Source organism: Dermochelys coriacea, chromosome 10 (genome assembly GCF_009764565.3).
Source record: "Dermochelys coriacea isolate rDerCor1 chromosome 10, rDerCor1.pri.v4, whole genome shotgun sequence".
NCBI classification, from domain to species: Eukaryota; Metazoa; Chordata; order Testudines; family Dermochelyidae; genus Dermochelys; species Dermochelys coriacea.
In genome coordinates this window covers 68,221,323-68,240,119 of record NC_050077.1, presented here as the reverse complement: position 1 = coordinate 68,240,119, position 18,797 = coordinate 68,221,323, and the positions used below count along the sequence as shown (strand labels likewise).

Below are 18,797 nucleotides of genomic sequence, written 5' to 3'. Positions count from 1 at the left end.
CAGAGAAAAAGTGTCTAACAGTTTATTGAGGTTGGATGAAATTATGAAGCACTGGACCCAAATCCACAAATCATAGCATAGGGCACACTAGTGTTCTAAGCTCTTATTTTTTCCCCAACAGATGCTGAAGAATCTTCGCCCTTAAATTAGTAGAAACAACAATGAAAAGAGGCACAATGAAGAAGAGTTCTTGGGTCATTCCATTACCTTTAACTATGTAACAGGGCTCCCTCTGCCTGTCTCAGGAATTAAGCTAACACTACCATTTGGGCTATTCTAATAACTGAACATATATAGCTCAAAGTACTTGGTGTCAGCCATACAGAGCATAGGAGCACCTCGTGATACTAGAAAGAGACACTCAGGGAAGCCCTTATAAATATACATTTAAATTGTTCTCCACAAGTTCAAATACTGGTAGGCTGGATTCAAACTTCTCAGATATATAAACTCCATGCAGCATACTTGGGGGGAGGTAGGACTTTACAGTAGACACTGGAAGTCCCATGGCATTCTTTGTGAGAGCCCCAAAATCCTGGCGAAACACACACCTCTGTGCTGCTTGCAGTGTGTTATATCCCACATGCCTGCCACTCTGCACCCCAACAGCAGTGGTTGTGTTTAAATGATACTCTGTGCACATAAGTGATACTCTGTGAAGCACTTTGTCATCCTCCAAGGTGAAAGCTGCTCTAAATACTGGAGATACCACTAAAAAAAATAATAAAAATCAGTATTTGCCAACTGCTCCCACAGTTACTACGGTTAACTTCTATTTTAAAGATAAGGGGAAATGGTGCAGTATCAGAGACCACTGTGTGGTTCTGTTGGCAAATGCTGACTCTTTAATGGGATCACTGTATAAAATTGTTTTTCTATTTCAGAGGCAGCTGATGAATTATGTGTTGGCGTGACTGGTATTGGGAGTACAGAATACATAAAAGTCACATAAAACCAACAGTAAGGTCCAGATCACATACTAGGGTTGCTGTAATCCATGCACCAGTCTTTTGCCAAATGTGTCAAATTTTCCCCTATAACAGAACTACTTCGCTCATCAGGCCATGTCATGCATTTCTGAGTCACACAAGTTATAGGCATTTAATAGAGCAATAGCCACTTGCAGAGAGAAGGAGTCTAATTGCAATACCATATCCTTGCTATATAAATGTGTATTGTACATTAAACCAGGGGCACAATATTCCTTTGCTAATGGGAAACTGGCAAGGCTGGCAAGCCTCATATATGACCATTCTTTTCTTCTTCTGTACTTGCTTGCATGAATGATATAATATAATATATATATTATTGTGCCTAGTAAAATTATCCTAAAAATCTATTAGCTTAGGCACAGCACATACTGACTATCCCTTCTACAATGGTTCTCAACACCTGGAACGATTGCTTCTTGGAACAGCTAGTTCTACAGTACACAACAAAAGAAGTTATTCTCAACATTGTCCTAAGTAACACAGGTGAGTAGGTTCTGGTTGAGCCACTAAAAAGTATTGCCCACAGTGGCCCAAATAATGCCTCATATAGCCGTGCATGCAGGGCACCCTTTGTACGTTTATTTCACCCCTTCCATGCACAAGTGGAGCTCACTTGCCTGTGCACCACCATCCCCCACCCACCTCCAGAAGCCTCTCAGCCTGGGTAGTTTCCAAGTAAGAAGAAGGGGTGTATGCTGGGTAGGCTAGAGGGATCGGGGAAGGAATATGAGTGGAGCCAGGAGGGTTGCACACCTGAATGAGTATCAGATGGCTAAAACAAAAGCAGAGAGAAGAGATGATTAAATAAGAGGGAAGTTGTTTAAAGAACTGTGCAAAGCTATGGCATCCCCCCATCATGCATATTTGTCCCTGGATTGTCAAGGTAGCACACATTACTGGGGCCCTGCTGGATGTCTTGCTATTCCAGGACACCCACATAATAACAGTAGCCAGAAATGCTGTGTACATCTTTGGGCCTAGCCGGGCCTAGCCATGGAGATCCATGCATTCATCACCATCAGGCTCCAGTACTGCAATGGGCTAAACCTGGATATGGAAGTAAAAGCCACAAGAAAGTTTCATTCGGTTCTACAAGCAGTGGACCACCTGCCAGCTAATACAGACCAACAGCAAAATTGCACTCTGATGCAGTGGATGCTACGCTCATTCCCAAGCCAATACTAGATTCACTCAAATGTTAGTCTTGCTCCTCATCTACAGAACACTCCCTGGGCTGGGCCCTGACCGCCAGACATTGGCTCTCTCTTCAAGGCACACCATAGCAGCCATGTTAAGCAGGAATTTGGTGTTTGACAGAGCTTCGCATATGGTTCTTGGTGCTGTGGGTAAAGCTCGCTCAGTGCCAAGTCTTCTACTATAGAATTTCTGTCTATAAATGAGAAGTTCCCTGGATCTTACTATACAGAAGCATCTCTTTGTGAAAGCCTTCTCACAATAAGAAGACTTGGTGCCCAGGCTAGGAATGTTTCCCTAGAAATAAATAATAGGAGTAACACACACATTACCCCAATCCTGCAGCCACAGAAGTTAATAGCAAGCCTATTATTGCTTCAGTGGGGACAGGAGCAAGGCCTTAATGAAATACAAGGCTAGAGTGAAGAATACACTCCTTCAGAACAAGTGTTATTTTATCTAATTTGCCCAGATGCCAGAGTGATGGGCATACTAGAGAACAGCAAACTAGCTCGTTTTGATAGAGTACACAGATTATAGTTGGCTAGATGTCTGAGAACCAAGTTCTGAATACAGATGCTATTTAATATTATTAACCTATACAATATCTATGGCCACGACAGCTAGGTGCTTAAGAATAAACGTAGAAGACAAAACTTTCTACAGTGGGTTGTATTTAAGAACAACTGCTAGAGCCTACAGAAATGTTAGTAGTCATGTTCCAGGGTATAAAGATAAACAAGAACAGAACAAAACAATTTTATATGCAAAACCCAAACAAATGTGCCTTCCATCATGCCTTAATATTCTATAATAAAAGAAAAACGTCTCATCAAAGGACACTTTAGACAGACAATACTGACATACCTGACATATTCCACTGATACACATATCCAGGGATTCAATATTACAGCGAGTACCATCTAGTACTTTTGGGGCAAGCTCCACAACCAATTGTTTCCCCAAAGCTTGACACTTTAAGGCACATGGTGCACTGGGATCATTATATACAGGAAGCCACTCATAAAAATGTCCTTGGTACTTGACATCATTGTAGGCTGAACACTGTTCTGCTCTGAAGTCACCAACATCTGAAGGGCAGCCCTAAAATCAAATAATAGGAAATCATTTAAAAAAAGAAACCACCTCTCATTTGCAATCATTGTGTCTGATGAATTATATAGAAACTACCCAAGTTGGCTTGGAGAAGGATTGGCCCAACCTAACAGACAGCCCATATTAGAGATCCTACTTTAAGGATTAAAACAATCTATTTTGCTTAATCCGCTATTTGCTGTGAAGGTTACAGTGTAAAGCATGTTACCATAATAAGAAAAGGAGTACCCGTGGCACCTTAGAGACTAACAAATTTATTAGAGCATAAGCTTTCGTGAGCTACAGCTCACTTCATCGGATGCATTTGGTGGAAAAAGCAGAGGAGAGATTTATATACACACACACAGAGAACATGAAACAATGGGTTTATCATACACACTGTAAGGAGAGTGATCACTTAAGATAAGCCATCACCAGCAGCAGGGGGGGGAAAGGAGGAAAACCTTTCATGGTGACAAGCAAGGTAGGCTAATTCCAGCAGTTAACAAGAATATCAGAGGAACAGTGGGGGGGTGGGGGGTGGGAGGGAGAAATACCATGGGGAAATAGTTTTACTTTGTGTAATGACTCATCCACTTCCAGTCTCTATTCAAGCCTAAGTTATTTGTATCCAGTTTGCAAATTAATTCCAATTCAGCAGTCTCTCGTTGGAGTCTGTTTTTGAAGCTTTTTTGTTGAAGTATAGCCACTCTTAGGTCTGTGATCGAGTGACCAGAGAGATTGAAGTGTTCTCCAACTGGTTTTTGAATGTTATAATTCTTGACGTCTGATTTGTGTCCATTCATTCTTTTACGTAGAGACTGTCCAGTTTGGCCAATGTACATGGCAGAGGGGCATTGCTGGCACATGATGGCATATATCACATTGGTAGATGCGCAGGTGAACGAGCCTCTGATAGTGTGGCTGATGTGATTAGGCCCTATGATGGTGTCCCCTGAATAGATATGTGGACAGAGTTGGCAACGGGCTTTGTTGCAAGGATAGGTTCCTGGGTTAGTGGTTCTGTTGTGTGGTGTGTGGTTGCTGGTGAGTATTTGCTTCAGATTGGGGGGCTGTCTGTAAGCAAGGACTGGTCTGTCTCCCAAGATCTGTGAGAGCGATGGGTCGTCCTTCAGGTTAGGTTGTAGATCCTTGATGATGCGTTGGAGAGGTTTTAGTTGGGGGCTGAAGGTGATGGCTAGTGGCGTTCTGTTGTTTTCTTTGTTGGGCCTGTCCTGTAGTAGGTGACTTCTGGGTACTCTTCTGGCTCTGTCAATCTGTTTCTTCACTTCAGCAGGTGGGTATTGTAGTTGTAGGAATGCATGATAGAGATCTTGTAGGTGTTTGTCTCTGTCTGAGGGGTTGGAGCAAATGCGGTTATATCGTAGCGCTTGGCTGTAGACAATGGATCGAGTGGTATGATCTGGATGAAAGCTAGAGGCATGTAGGTAGGAATAGCGGTCAGTAGGTTTCCGATATAGGGTGGTGTTTATGTGACCATCGCTTATTAGCACCGTAGTGTCCAGGAAGTGGATCTCTTGTGTGGACTGGTCCAGGCTGAGGTTGATGGTGGGATGGAAATTGTTGAAATCATGGTGGAATTCCTCAAGAGCTTCTTTTCCATGGGTCCAGATGATGAAGATGTCATCAATGTAGCGCAAATAGAGTAGGGGCATTAGGGGACGAGAGCTGAGGAAGCGTTGTTCTAAGTCAGCCATAAAAATGTTGGCATACTGTGGGGCCATGCGGGTACCCATCGCAGTGCCGCTGATTTGAAGGTATACATTGTCACCAAATGTGAAATAGTTATGTGTCAGGACAAAGTCACAAAGTTCAGCCACCAGGTTAGCCGTGACAGTATTGGGGATACTGTTCCTGACGGCTTGTAGTCCATCTTTGTGTGGAATGTTGGTGTAGAGGGCTTCTACATCCATAGTGGCTAGGATGGTGTTTTTAGGAAGATCACCAATGGACTGTAGTTTCCTCAGGAAGTCAGTGGTGTCTCGAAGATAGCTGGGAGTGCTGGTAACGAAGGGCCTGAGGAGGGAGTCTACATAGCCAGACAATCCTGCTGTCAGGGTGCCAATGCCTGAGATGATGGGGCGTCCAGGATTTCCAGGCTTATGGATCTTGGGTAGCAGATAGAATACCCCAGGTCGGGGCTCCAGGGGTGTGTCTGTGCGGATTTGTTCTTGTGCTTTTTCAGGGAGTTTCTTGAGCAAATGCTGTAGTTTCTTTTGGTAACTCTCAGTGGGATCAGAGGGTAATGGCTTGTAGAAAGTGGTGTTGGAGAGCTGCCTAGTAGCCTCTTGTTCATACTCTGACCTATTCATGATGACGACAGCACCTCCTTTGTCAGCCTTTTTGATTATGATGTCAGAGTTGTTTCTGAGGCTGTGGATGGCACTGTGTTCTGCATGGCTGAGGTTATGGGGTAAGCGATGCTGCTTTTCCACAATTTCAGCTCGTGCACGTCGGCGGAAGCAGTCTATGTAGAAATCCAGGCTGCTGTTTCGACCTTCAGGAGGAGTCCGCCCAGAATCCTTCTTTTTGTAGTGTTGGCAGGAAGGTCTCTGTGGGTTAATATGTTGGTCAGAGGTGTGTTGGAAATATTCCTTGAGTCTGAGACGTCGAAAATAGGATTCTAGGTCACCACAGAACTGTATCATGTTCGTGGGGATGGAGGGGCAAAAGGAGAGGCCCCGAGATAGGACAGATTCTTCTGCTGGGCTAAGAGTATAGTTGGATAGATTAACAATATTGCTGGGTGGGTTACGGGAACCATTGTTGTGGCCCCTTGTGGCATATAGTAGTTTAGATAGCTTAGTGTCCTTTTTCTTTTGTAGAGAAGCAAAGTGTGTTTTGTAAATGGCTTGTCTAGTTTTTGTAAAGTCCAGCCACGAGGAAGTTTGTGTGGAAGGTTGGTTCTTGATGAGAGTATCCAGTTTTGAGAGCTCATTCTTAATCTTTCCCTGTTTGCTGTAGAGGATGTTGATCAGGTGGTTCCGCAGTTTCTTTGAGAGTGTGTAGCACAAGCTGTCAGCATAGTCTGTGTGGTATGTAGATTGTAATGGATTTTTTACCTTCAGTCCTTTCGGTATGATGTCCATCTGTTTGCATTTGGAGAGGAAGATGATGTCTGTCTGTATCTGTGCGAGTTTTTTTATTATGTTACCATTATAGTGACCCCACTTGCACAAGTTCATATCCCAAGCTTTTTTACAATGGTCCGTACAGCAAATAAATTGTTTTTCAAATTGGATTTTGTAGTAAAAATTGGCTTTAAAAGAATACATATTTTAATCACTAAGATGAGGTCTCCAATATATTTAATACTTTATACTTTCATAGCTCCTTTTCATCTCAGGATCTCAAAATGTTTTACAATCATTCAAGAAGTTTCATACAAGGTATGGCTTGCTAGCCCCATTTTACTGATAGAGAAACACAGAGAAATGAAGTGGCTTGCCCACTTTCACACAGGGAGCAAGTGGCAGAATCAGGAGTAGAGCCCAGAACTTCTGATTCCAGTCCTATAATCTTACACAAAGACATGCTCCTTTTCATGGGAAAACAGTTTTAAAAATAAAACATACCTCAAGTTTGTCATGATGGATCATGTAATTTAAGTTTTATTTAGAGAACTCAATTTCTTCGTTCCCCAAGCACATACTGCTGAATTATTAAATATATGGAATTTCTTATTTACAAACATTTAAATAAATGATTTTTAAAGGTTTAGTACATGTAAGCATTTAACCCAAACATAATATAAAATTCTAGTGGCAGCAGTGAAGGCATACATAGATTAATATGAAAAGAACTTTGGGGAGGATTTGACAAAAGAATTTGGTGTGTCAAACAATCTCTCACGAAAGACTCCATTTAAAAGTATGGCCAGTGTCAAAAAGTCTATATGTTAGACTGAATGCATATTCTTCCAAGAATTCCAAACACACGTATATACCATATGTGAGACTGATTCCAACAAATAAAGTTTTATTTTCATTTGACATAGAAGTTAAAGACTGTGACAAGTAAACTAAATTCAAGGAACTTGTTACTAAGTGTCTGTCAGCTAGGCGTGCCGCACCTGAACAATGCATCAATGCCATTCAGATTGATGGATTTAAATCCTCCCTGGAAAATGCTAATGCATTTACAACTACATTTCACAGCACTGGCTACAACTTGCAGTAGCTGGAAGAGAGATTTATATGAGAAGGGTAATAGTCCCTTTTAAAGGCATCCTCTTGCCACAGCCTCAACCACATGCATATAGCAGGACAAACTGCAGAGAAGCCATTTCATTAGCCTACACCACTTTTCAATGCTCTACCTTGTTTATTTTAGTTTTAGTACGAAGTAGTAATCAAATTGTATTTACTGGCTTATTTGTACAACATGTGAAATATTTTATTAAAACAATAATCCTTAATGTTTCAGACTGGTGTGCAGAGTTTTAGCCAAACATCTTCTGTAAGTCAATGGGTCCCATGCCAGTGCTTTGAAACTTCATCCAGTACTAACCCTTAACAGTGAAAGTAGCTCAAAAAGATGTTACTACATTGTATTATTATTGTATTTAACATAGGGCAATTCCATTTGGCAGTTATGAGTCAGATTTGTTTAGAAAATACACAGTGAGTGAAAAAGAGAAGTTACTTAGCTGTAGCTCACGAAAGCTTATACTCAATTAAATTTGTTAGTCTCTAAGGTGCCACAAGTCCTCCTTTTCTTTTTGCCAATACAGACTAACACAGCTGCTACTCTGAAACTTAACAATTACTGTAGCTCTTTGAGTGTGTTTCCTCTGCACATTCCTACAAATGGGAATATGCAGAGGCTACCTCAAATAACATCATACATATGCTGCACCAAATTCTTCTCTCATGTGCAGCACTCCCACTTCAGAGAAATTCACAGGACTTTCATTGTTATAATTGACAACAGAATTTGACTGTCTCGTATCTTCCACAGAAGAGAACCTAAAGAGCAGAGAGGAGTCAAGAGACCCTAAAGTTTTTATGGGCACTACTCGGTTCTCTTCTCTCACAGTAAATTCAGTTGCAGCTAGAGAAGAATAACTTATGGAAGTTAGTTCTGAGTCAAGTTAGACGTTTCATGTCAGACTACAGAGCAGTGCCACTCAACTGTAAGCAGCTGCAGAGCCACCTTTCCATCACACAGATGGAAGCATAGACAGCCACCCATAAAATAACTAGGGAGTGATGTTATTAGACAGGGTTGTGACGGGATGTTGTTATAACTCATGATCACCAGGTGCTGATGCAATGTCAGGACATAAACATCATAATGTCAAGATATCACTCACTGGTTATTTTGCAGCTCCCACCAGCTCAACACTACACCACAGCTACTTTTTCCTCCCACTCACTTCTTGCTGCTTGAAAGAAGAGATATTTCTCTTTTTTCCCTATTCTCTCTTGGCTACGTGGAGGGACATGAAGGAACCACAGCAGCTCTTGTTTCTTTGCTCACTCCACCTGCCTCACATTTCAGCTTTACTCAAACATAGAGACTCAACAAGTGCCCCATGAGTGACCCCAAATAACTACATTTTTATTATTTACTATTTGTATTATAGCAGCACCTAGAGACCAACCAAGATCAGGGCCCTGTTGTGCTATGTACAGTACACATATATGGAGAGAGCAGAGCTTACAATCTAAACAGAGAAGATAGACAAGAGGTGGGAAGAAAGGGATGTAGAGGATACAACCAGAGTGAACAATATAATGATTTGTGAAAAATATTATGGTTTGCAAATGTTAGTTCCAATTTTGGGGGAAGAGGGCGATTAGATAAACAGAAAGGAAAGGAGAGAAGATGTGAATAGAAAGAGGTTCAAAAGTTCAGAAAGCAGGCATGAAAGGCGGCCTGAAGGGAAGTGATTATACTAATCAGCTACATGTGGCCTGAGAGCCATAGGTTCTACAGTGATGAGTGCATCAACGGCATGATTGCTACAGCTAAAATAAAAGTTAGAGATAAAGGAACATAGATGAGAGATATACAGATAGAAATATTATTGGACTAAAAATATTTAGAGGTCAGCCAAGATGCTCAGAGTGGGGTACAATGAGGTTAACATTACTTAGTGATTAATATGTGAAAGCTAAGGAGAGGATTTGAATGCACTGTATTTTGAACAGGTGTAAGAATTATCTGTGCATAATGGAAGTTGATAATGCAGTTTGTGTGGGCAAATCTCTGTTACTACATAGTGTTATTTCTGACTCGGGGAAAGTCACTCTGGCAAATAAATGTGACTTTCTGGCTCATAAGAACACAAAATGTATGCAGAAATGGCCCAAATAACTTGTTCTATGAATAGGATTCTAAGGGATTATCTTTAACACTTCTGCACATCATAGCATTAGAATTTAACAGTGTATATGAAAATGGAAATATAAAACAGAGGGCTTAAGAAAGATTGAAAATCTCCCTGGGTAGTGTATAATGAATAGCCTATATAGTTTATTTCTCTGAAATACCCATAAAAAGGATTGACACATACATACATTTTTAAAGAATCAAGTAACTGGAATCAGAGTTATGATCAAAAAAGGTAAGCAGGTTTATAATGTAGATTAATGTAGGTTTATAATATAGATTTCTTTTGTTCAAACTCATTTTCTGATTGAAATATCATTAATATTACTCTGGGACCTCCATACTGTGCTTGAGTTTTGTGAACTTACTACTATTTTATTAGAAATCCAGATGAAACCAATTTTCTGGTAAAATGATTCTTGTTCTTTTCATTAAAATCACATATATATTAAGTTGTGCTTCATTTGTACTCCTCAATATAGATTTTAGTGGTGCAATGTATCATGTAGCAAAATTACATTTGCAGACAATCAGTTTTATGCAGTATATATACTGAATTTCTCGTGTGGTTAACAATAACACCTACTAACACAGAAAGAAGATGGTATAAAATCCTAATTTTCAAACTCAAATTGTACTCATAGAAGAAGTATTCTTTTAAAATAATACTATATGTATAACAATTCATTTTAAATAAAGTCGGGCTGGATTGGTCAGACCTGGATTAGATGTAGGCTGGAGGGTTGCATTCAAAGTAAAATCGGGACTAGAGTTCAGGTTTTAATTCAGTGGGGCCAAAATGTCATGAGCTCTTTTCTTAAGATTTCAGCCCAAATAAGTGGTAATCTCACCACAGCAACTCTTCTCAGGAGTTTTCCCATCATCTATGCTGAAAGCTTAGGAGAACAGCGGTCCTTGAGAGAGTATGGTCACATCTGAACTGAAATTGGAAACTAGGCTCCTTCCAGACATCGCACAGAACCAGAACTGTAAAGGCAGGTTCAGACCTCAATCAGATTCTGAACTACCACAACATTCAAAGGGATTCTGATTCAAGGTTCCAGTTTGGGGCCACCTGTCACTTTAAAATATAAAATTCGAACACTCATTGATTTCAGTGGGACTAGGAATTCACCCTGAATCTCTAACTACTTCAATTTTATAAACAAGAGTGTTAATTCTCAAAATCAATCCTTTAAATGTATCATCCTTTAAATCCTGAGTGCCTGCAATAACTCTAACTTTGTGATTGCTTAAGCTTTTGAAAATGCAGCCCTCCATTTATTACATAAAGATGCGCACAGATGGGTCTCATGTTTCTTCCCTTTTTCTATATGCTGCATGTGTATTTTTTTCTGTTGTTACTTTTGCAAGATGATTCACAGATTTTATGTTTAATTTTTTGTATTAGTGTGTGGGTAAAGTTACAGTACACATGTTCAAATGAGCCTAGGCATTATTTCTTTATATACGGCACAGAGTTTATCCAGATCAGGAATGCACCAAATGTATAATTTATATAGTGGCTTGTTTATTTTAGTGCCTGAGTACTTGCTGGCTGCATTTTTGTTTATGACAGCTTAAACTACTTATGTTATTTTTTTGTACATGGCATTTTCAATTTGGGATCATAGCTGTTGTAGCACTGATACTACCCTTTTACTCTTGAAAGGGTTAGTGACTGGATTTATTTCCAGAATCCAATGTTTGCATGCATTGGGCTTGACTCAAATGGTTTCCACTAGCTTCTGCCAGCAGAAACCTGGGCTTCTGGCCCCAGTGGTGGAAAGTTAAGCCCAAGCTGGGGTGCATGGTATCAAAGCAATTCAAGGTGCTTGTGTGCCCCATTCTGCAGGGTTCTACTAGTGACTGGAGAATTGGGAGCCCTAGGGCCTCACACGCCACTAAAGGTACCACCCACAGGGACCTGACTGGAGGATCTCTGGAGTCCCTGATTGAGCTGGGTGCAGTATTTAAGCTGGAGAGAGACATAGGAAATTATCTGTGCAACAAGTGGAACTTGATACAGACTCTGACATATGCAACCTGACTCCCCACCTCATCCCGTTTCCTGATTTTGACCTATCCCAGTTCCTGCCCTCAGCCTTGTTCTGCCCCTGAACTCTGTCACCTTGGTGACTGACTGCTCCGGTGCCAACCTTAAGCTAAGGCTCTTTGGCTTCCAACTCAGCGCTGATCCTTGGCTTTAGCTCCTATTTCCTGTCTGACCCCGTCTCCAGCAGCTGACTCCTGATCTATCCATTCACTTCTGATTCCTAAACACCACAACAGGTCAGAATGCCCAAGTCCCAATCACTAGTACCGGTCTTCCACAGACGCTGATAGCCAGATGGCACAACAGAGAAAGTAGGTGTGGTGGGTTGAGTATTGGGTGTAGCCAGGGCTCCCTGGAGATATAGTGATTCACCATATCTCCTGTGTAGCCACCAATATTAGGCCTCTGATAGTCACACTTTATCGCTGCCCACTACTGAGGCTGGCAGCAATGCAAACACCATCTGCACTTCACTGGGTAAAATTGCACTGCAAGCCTCACTGGTTAAGGGGTGCTTGTGTGAAAATAGTTGCCCCTTCCCCAGAATCAGTGGAGCTGAATCAAGTTCACAACAACAAAACATAAATGTGGACCTTTTTAAATAATAAAACTATATGCTTCTGTCTTAATTTTTTAACAACCTTCCCTCCTCTCTTGAATGGGATTACCTCAGTGTCAAATTACTCTGGGAGGTAAACCATGATAGAATTGACTGCTTGTCATGAAACCAACCTATAACAATTTACAGTACATTTACACATAGACTTTTATTCAGAGGGATCACAAAGTACTTTACTAACTACAAACCAAAGAAATGCAGCAACTTCTGGGAGAAATATGACAGCTATTTAACAGCACAAAACAACATAACAAGACAATTTAGCACAACACAGGGATGATTTAGTTTGGGATTGATCCTGCTTTGAGCAGGGGATTGGACTAGATGACCTCCTGAGGTCTCTTCCAACCCTAATCTTCTATTCTATGAAGTGTGCCATATACAATTGATTTTCATAAATACGTGAAAAAATGCATGCAAAATTTCCACATGCAATTATTGCAGTTATGACAACAGCATACCCACATGTCAACTCATATATGAATTTACTGAAACTGCTTACACATTTGTGGGAATTGCGCATGAAATATAATATACAAAATTGTGTGTGTAAGTAAGAAAATCTGGGCCTGACAGTGCAGAGGAAATACTGGTAGTAATTACCCAATTTGAAATTTGAAAAGGGCATAGGAGTTAGTGTCCTTGCTCTTGTGAAAAGTGCCATGGGACCTTTCATGACCACAAGTGGTCAAGAACTCAGTTTTATGCCTCATCTGAAAGGCAGGCACTAGCTAGTTTAGGATGAAAACAGATTAATTAGCCTAATAATTCACATAAAATATTCTCACTCATAAATGGCATAAAATTCCCCAATATAATGTCCATTCAGGAAATGTAAATTCGAAACCTGATGGTGTCAATTAGGCAAAGAGTCAAATCTTTAACAGTGGGCAATAATACAGAATGGAGAGAAAATGATCCACCATTAGATTTCAAACAAGAATTAGAATTTATGAAACTTTAAGTATTATTTGATTTGAAGAAATAAGAAAAGTAGTAAAACTAAATTACAGGCCAGACTCACGTTATTGCTGCAGGTTTTGTATCGAATATTCCGACCTTCACAATTCCTGAAAAACACAAGGGCTTTGACTAGAAGTAATAGTTAAAAAAATAGCATGTTTTACAACTAGTTATTCTCTTGAAAACTGGAATTTTATTACTATAGCCGTCACATAATCTGTCCCCAAAATGCAAGGTTTAAACACAACCTCCACCATAGGTTTTGGGAACTGAATCGGTTACATTGCTGTCCACCTTATGAAACACAGTTTGGCTTTTCCTGTTAGGTTTCATTTATATTGTGATCCTAACCCTTTGCGAAGTTTATGAAAGACAAATTTACTTTCTGAGAAGGTTTTACAGTGTACCCTACACCTGATTCTGAGCCTAACTCAATGGACTTCAACAGAATTTCTTCTGATGTATGTGGGGCAAGTCAGAGAAGAATCTACATTCTCCACATAACTAATGTGTATTGATTTCATTTTGATCATTTTTGTTTTTGCAAAGAAACAGCCGCCTGCATTTCAACCCAAACTTCTTCCTTTTCTCTCCCATTTTTCTCCAGTGGTGTGTGCAATTCTTCTGACCCACAGCCAAATGAGCAGAATGCATTAGAAAAACTTCCTCTCGACTCATACCAGTCTTATTTGAACTGAAATACTATAAAGGTAATGTATGTATTTCTCCAGTGACCATAAAATGAAATGCATGTAGCCTAGACAATTCAAGTCTTTTACAGTCTTGTGTTGGAAGCTGAAATGGCACTGATTTAAAAAGGGAATTGTCCTATAACTGTCATTTCATTTAAGCACTGTAACCTCTTTGTATTTATATATGTATCAGTGGAGGCTTACACACCACTGATTAAGGGCTAGGTTTGCCACCCTTACACAGAGCACTTAATTCATAAGCAGCCCCACTGGCTGGAACTTTTCATGGAATAAGATACTACCCATCATGAGTACAGGTGATTGAATCTAGCCCTAAATCCTAAATTCTGATTTTAAATGACTTGATAAGTAATTAGTTAATATTAACATTGTTTCTAAAACTTAGAATAGTTTTAATGTTGATAAAGAACTGCTTTCCATAGAGAGAAAATGAGTGATACCTAGTAATTTGCATCTAGTGTACTGAATTTCCTTCTTTTTGCATTATTTCCATTTCAAAAAAATTAGAAAAATATCCAATAAAATGTATATGAAACTGAAACAAATATTACTATAAAAAGAATGGTCAGTGGAGGCTGGAGCAAGAGCAACGCCAGCTGTGCTGAAGAGGCAGCTCCCCTAGTTCAAGATAGCGCTGCTTTGTTGCCTCCAATTCCCTACTTTGCACAGAGATGGTGTGTGTTAAGTTTTCAGCATATAAAAATGTGAAAATGTTGTTTCACAATGTGTATTTCCTGGACATAACAATAATAAAAAAAATACACAAAAATGCTTGAAACTATAAATTTGTCAAGGTATAGAAAACATGTGTTTTTCCCACAGGGGAATATATTAAAAATATTAATGAAACCACACTGGAATTTATATTGCAACAATTTATTGCATTCATTTCACAGTTACTAACACACTGATAGAGTATTGCGGCTGTTTTCTGCAAATGTTAGTACATTCAAAGATCCCTGTGCAAAATGCACACTGGGAAACAGGAACTGTTTTAATAATGGTCAGCTTTAGCCATGTATTTCATATTGCTGGGACTTGACAGGCATATCACATTACAAGCCTTCATTAAGAGAAATTGACTTTCTGGCTATCATACCATATATTGCGCAATCATAACAAAATGGGAATTTAAATACAATTGATAAAGGTTTTGAACAATGTAAATCAGCAGGAATTCAATAACAAAAGCAATTATGGACCAAATGGTGAAACCCTTAAGCATGTCCGTAATCCTTTCTTATAGTAACAGACCCACTGGATTACTCTTGGGTGAAAGGACCACAGGGTCAGGACCTATATTAATCCATCTTTACACTTTTAGGAATATTGAATTTAAAGGGTTACAGTCAAATACTTTTGTACTGTTTGGTGGTTGGTTTGGTTTTCTGATTGTTTTGTTTTTACAGACTCTTCACTGAGGGCAGTTTCCTCCCAGGCCCAATCAAGGCTTGTTTGTGAGAGTTGTATGAGCTTTCTGGGATGCAAGGTTATGGGTAAGTAGCCCTTCTCTGACAGATGTGGAATGCTATATTAGCATGGTGGACAAAAATCAATGATTTTTTTTTTAAATAAACAGATTTATTTACTAAATTTAATAAAAATTTAATTTAGTGCAGGTTTATTTAAAACAATAAACCTATTTAAAATTAGTGTTGAAATTGACAACCTATGTCAAGGACTAATTTATTAAAATAATTTAAATTAAATACTAAAATATTATTAAACAGTACATGTTTGCTGCCAGTTTTAAAGAAAGTCAAATCCCTGAATGGTGGAAGTCATGGACATAAGCACCTGGCAACAGAATTTGTTGAAGAACTAAACCAGCTTTTGACAGCAGTTGACTTTTCTGAAGGTGCAGAGAGAATATTGTCTTCAGTTAATTCAACTAGTCCAGTTCAATGGCTGACTTATTCAAAGTTTAAAAAGCAATTGAGAGATGTCAAGGTAGGAAAGTTTGTTTTCTTCTTCCGATCTGTGAATAAAGGCAAGGTGTGAGAAGGCGAGATCTACTGGTTTTAGAATCTTTGAGGACATGGTGACCAGAAACAATCAGTTCAATTCATTATTTAGAAATACTTCCTTTGTTTAATGTATCAGTTTGTTTTAAAATTAAAAACATTTCAAAGTCCATTTTTTTATGTATCCAGCACTTTTAAGATAGCTTTAAAAACACGTTAAAATGCTGGTTTGTGCATTTATAATTGTATTTGAATTCCCATCCAAATGCAGCTTAACACAAATCGCAAGGAAAACATAATCATCCTCTAGTAAATAAGAAATGCATCATTCACCATTTTCTAATATAATAAAAATATAAAAATTAAGAATCTGAATAAATATAAGTTAAGTTAAATAATTGCTTAAATAAATACATATAAATATAGTGTATTCTTCTGGCTATCAAAATGAAGCCCCAAAATTTAGTGTAAAGGCTACATTTAGTTGCAAATGAATGTGCTCTAATGGTTACCAACTGATGACAATCAACCTTTCTTTAGGAAAATAACTAAAAGATACAAATACAAAACACAATTAAAATAATCAACTTTAATGAAGGTTTCATTAATCATGCTTAAAATCAGTAATTTAAATTACTTTGATTTAAATCAATCCACCCTGCTTACTACACATTCTACAGATACCCGCTTCACCACGCAGTCTGATCACACAATGTTAAACTCAGGGGAAGATATCCATGTACTACTCGGGACAGGCTGTACACTAGCAGTCTGATCTAGGAAAAATTTAAATGCACTGTGTATCTGAAGTCTTTGTTCTCTATACTTCCTTTACAAAGTATAGCTCGAGAGAGAGAGAGATCGGAGGCCACAGTGATGAAGAGTTCCTGTTCAGTCCACCATTGCTCATCCAGGGATAGGCACAGGAGAAACTACAGTTGTTAGTACGCGATGGATGGACTGAAACCCCCTACAACTGCATGGGAGGGCAGGGAGAATTTGAAGCCCATCACCACTACTAAATGGGACAAAGCCCCCCGCGGGCTATTACCCATCTCCAGTGACTGGGGATGGGAAAGCCACAGGAGACAGCTGCTCATGGGAGTTACTCCAGCCTATAGGACTATTGTAACTTCTGAGGTCTTCATGGCCCCAGCAGGGCAAAGAGGACAGGAGCTACAAGGGAGAGAAGCAGTATGATACATCTCCTGCATGTGGAATGAGTTGTTTTTGATAAGAAGGTGGTCACAGGCGATCTTCCCCTTACACACTGGGCTAAGGTACACAGCTAGTTTGACATGGACTTGCATATCCCTTTTTATACTGGAGGGGGCTTTTCTGCTGTGTATAGGGATGTTTTCTTGAATCAGGCCTTAAACAGCAAGAATGACTCACTTAATGGTATAAAAAACCATTGAGTCATTCTTGTCATTTAAGGCCCCAACTCAAGAAAGCCTCCCTATTCAGCGCAGCAGTTAACCATGTACTTACATTTTTTCCTGAACTGGGGCCTAAATTATTTATCTGACTACTCCTAGAGATTTATAAAAAACACTAGATTTCACACACACGCACAGTCATTGGTTCACAAAGAGAATACAACAATACTTCGCAACATAGCATGGGAGGAGAGGAAATCACACCATAGTTGATGAGGAGTAAAACCATAGCTGTAGGTATGGGGCTAACCTGCCATTTAAACATCTCCTTAGAGAATATGATGCTCCCCCTCCACAAGTCCGCGAGCAATCACTCCATGCTCCCCACGCATCCCAGGCCCCTTCTTTATCTTCATCAGAACGTGCAATTCTGGAGGTCTGTAAATGCGGGGGGGAAAAAAAAGTAACTGAATTTGCTTGGAGTATTTTACATTCTTTTGCTGATTATTTACCTTTGGAATATTACTGCTCTGGTACATGGCAACAAGATTCATATTCAAAGATTTATGTTTCAGATTAAGTTAATATTTTCATGAAAAAGATGTGATAGTTACAATGAGAAAAGAAACAAGACTACTTGAACATGAGGTTTCCTCAATACCAGGCCCATTGTTTTACAGCTATTGTTTTTTGCTGTCCAACCGCACACTGAAGTCTATTATCCACTTCCCCCTTTATTGCATGCTTCAGAATGTAGCTCTCAAGAGAGCACAAAGAAAGCGTGCATGGTTTTTCTGTGCCATCTTACTATTTCCTACATTTTCTGTAATACTAATAGGGATGGAAGGATTAGATTTTTATCAGTAAATGTTGGTAAACATCAATGTCACTGTACACACACAAACCAATGACAAAATTTCCATCCATAATAATAAAATTTACAGATAGCAAAGAAAAATGCTGCTTGAGTTTAATTTAAAGATACTTACTTTGTATATTTTGACAGATGACGTGAACAATTTGTATTTTAATGGTTATAAAGCTTTAACTTATTCTCAACATCTGTCATTAAATAATTATTGGTCTAACAACCTCCCCGTTACCTGAGCTCCTCCCATAATATCCCACAACTATGAACATTATTTATTTATTTAAATCTAAAAATTTGCTTAAAACAAAAATATATATTTTCCATCAAAATTTAAAAAAATTGAATTCTGCCAACCCTAGGTATCAGGCAGTTATATTCCAATACTCAAATGCCAGAATGGGGATGTGGTGGTGTCATGGTTACAGGGCAGGCTGTGCTTTAGACACCTTTCAGTCCCTCTAAAGTGCACCCTTCAGATGACAAGCCTGGCTCATTGCATATCTCCCAAAGAGCGGGACCCCACAATTCAGCCACATTTGGACTGGATCTCTGGCAGCCCCCTTATTTACTGGAGAAGTCTGGATGTCCAGCAAA

General features: G+C 39.3%; 1 protein-coding gene across 1 annotated transcript in view; it reads right to left on the bottom strand.

The window, feature by feature from the left end:
• ADAMTSL3 (ADAMTS like 3) overlaps positions 1-18,797 on the bottom strand; it is a 308,922-nt gene that overhangs the window by 154,484 nt on the left and 135,641 nt on the right. The window contains 3 exon segments of the mRNA XM_038420609.2: positions 3,054-3,290; positions 13,338-13,383; positions 17,643-17,770. Coding sequence (XP_038276537.1) covers positions 3,054-3,290; positions 13,338-13,383; positions 17,643-17,770 — 411 coding nt within the window.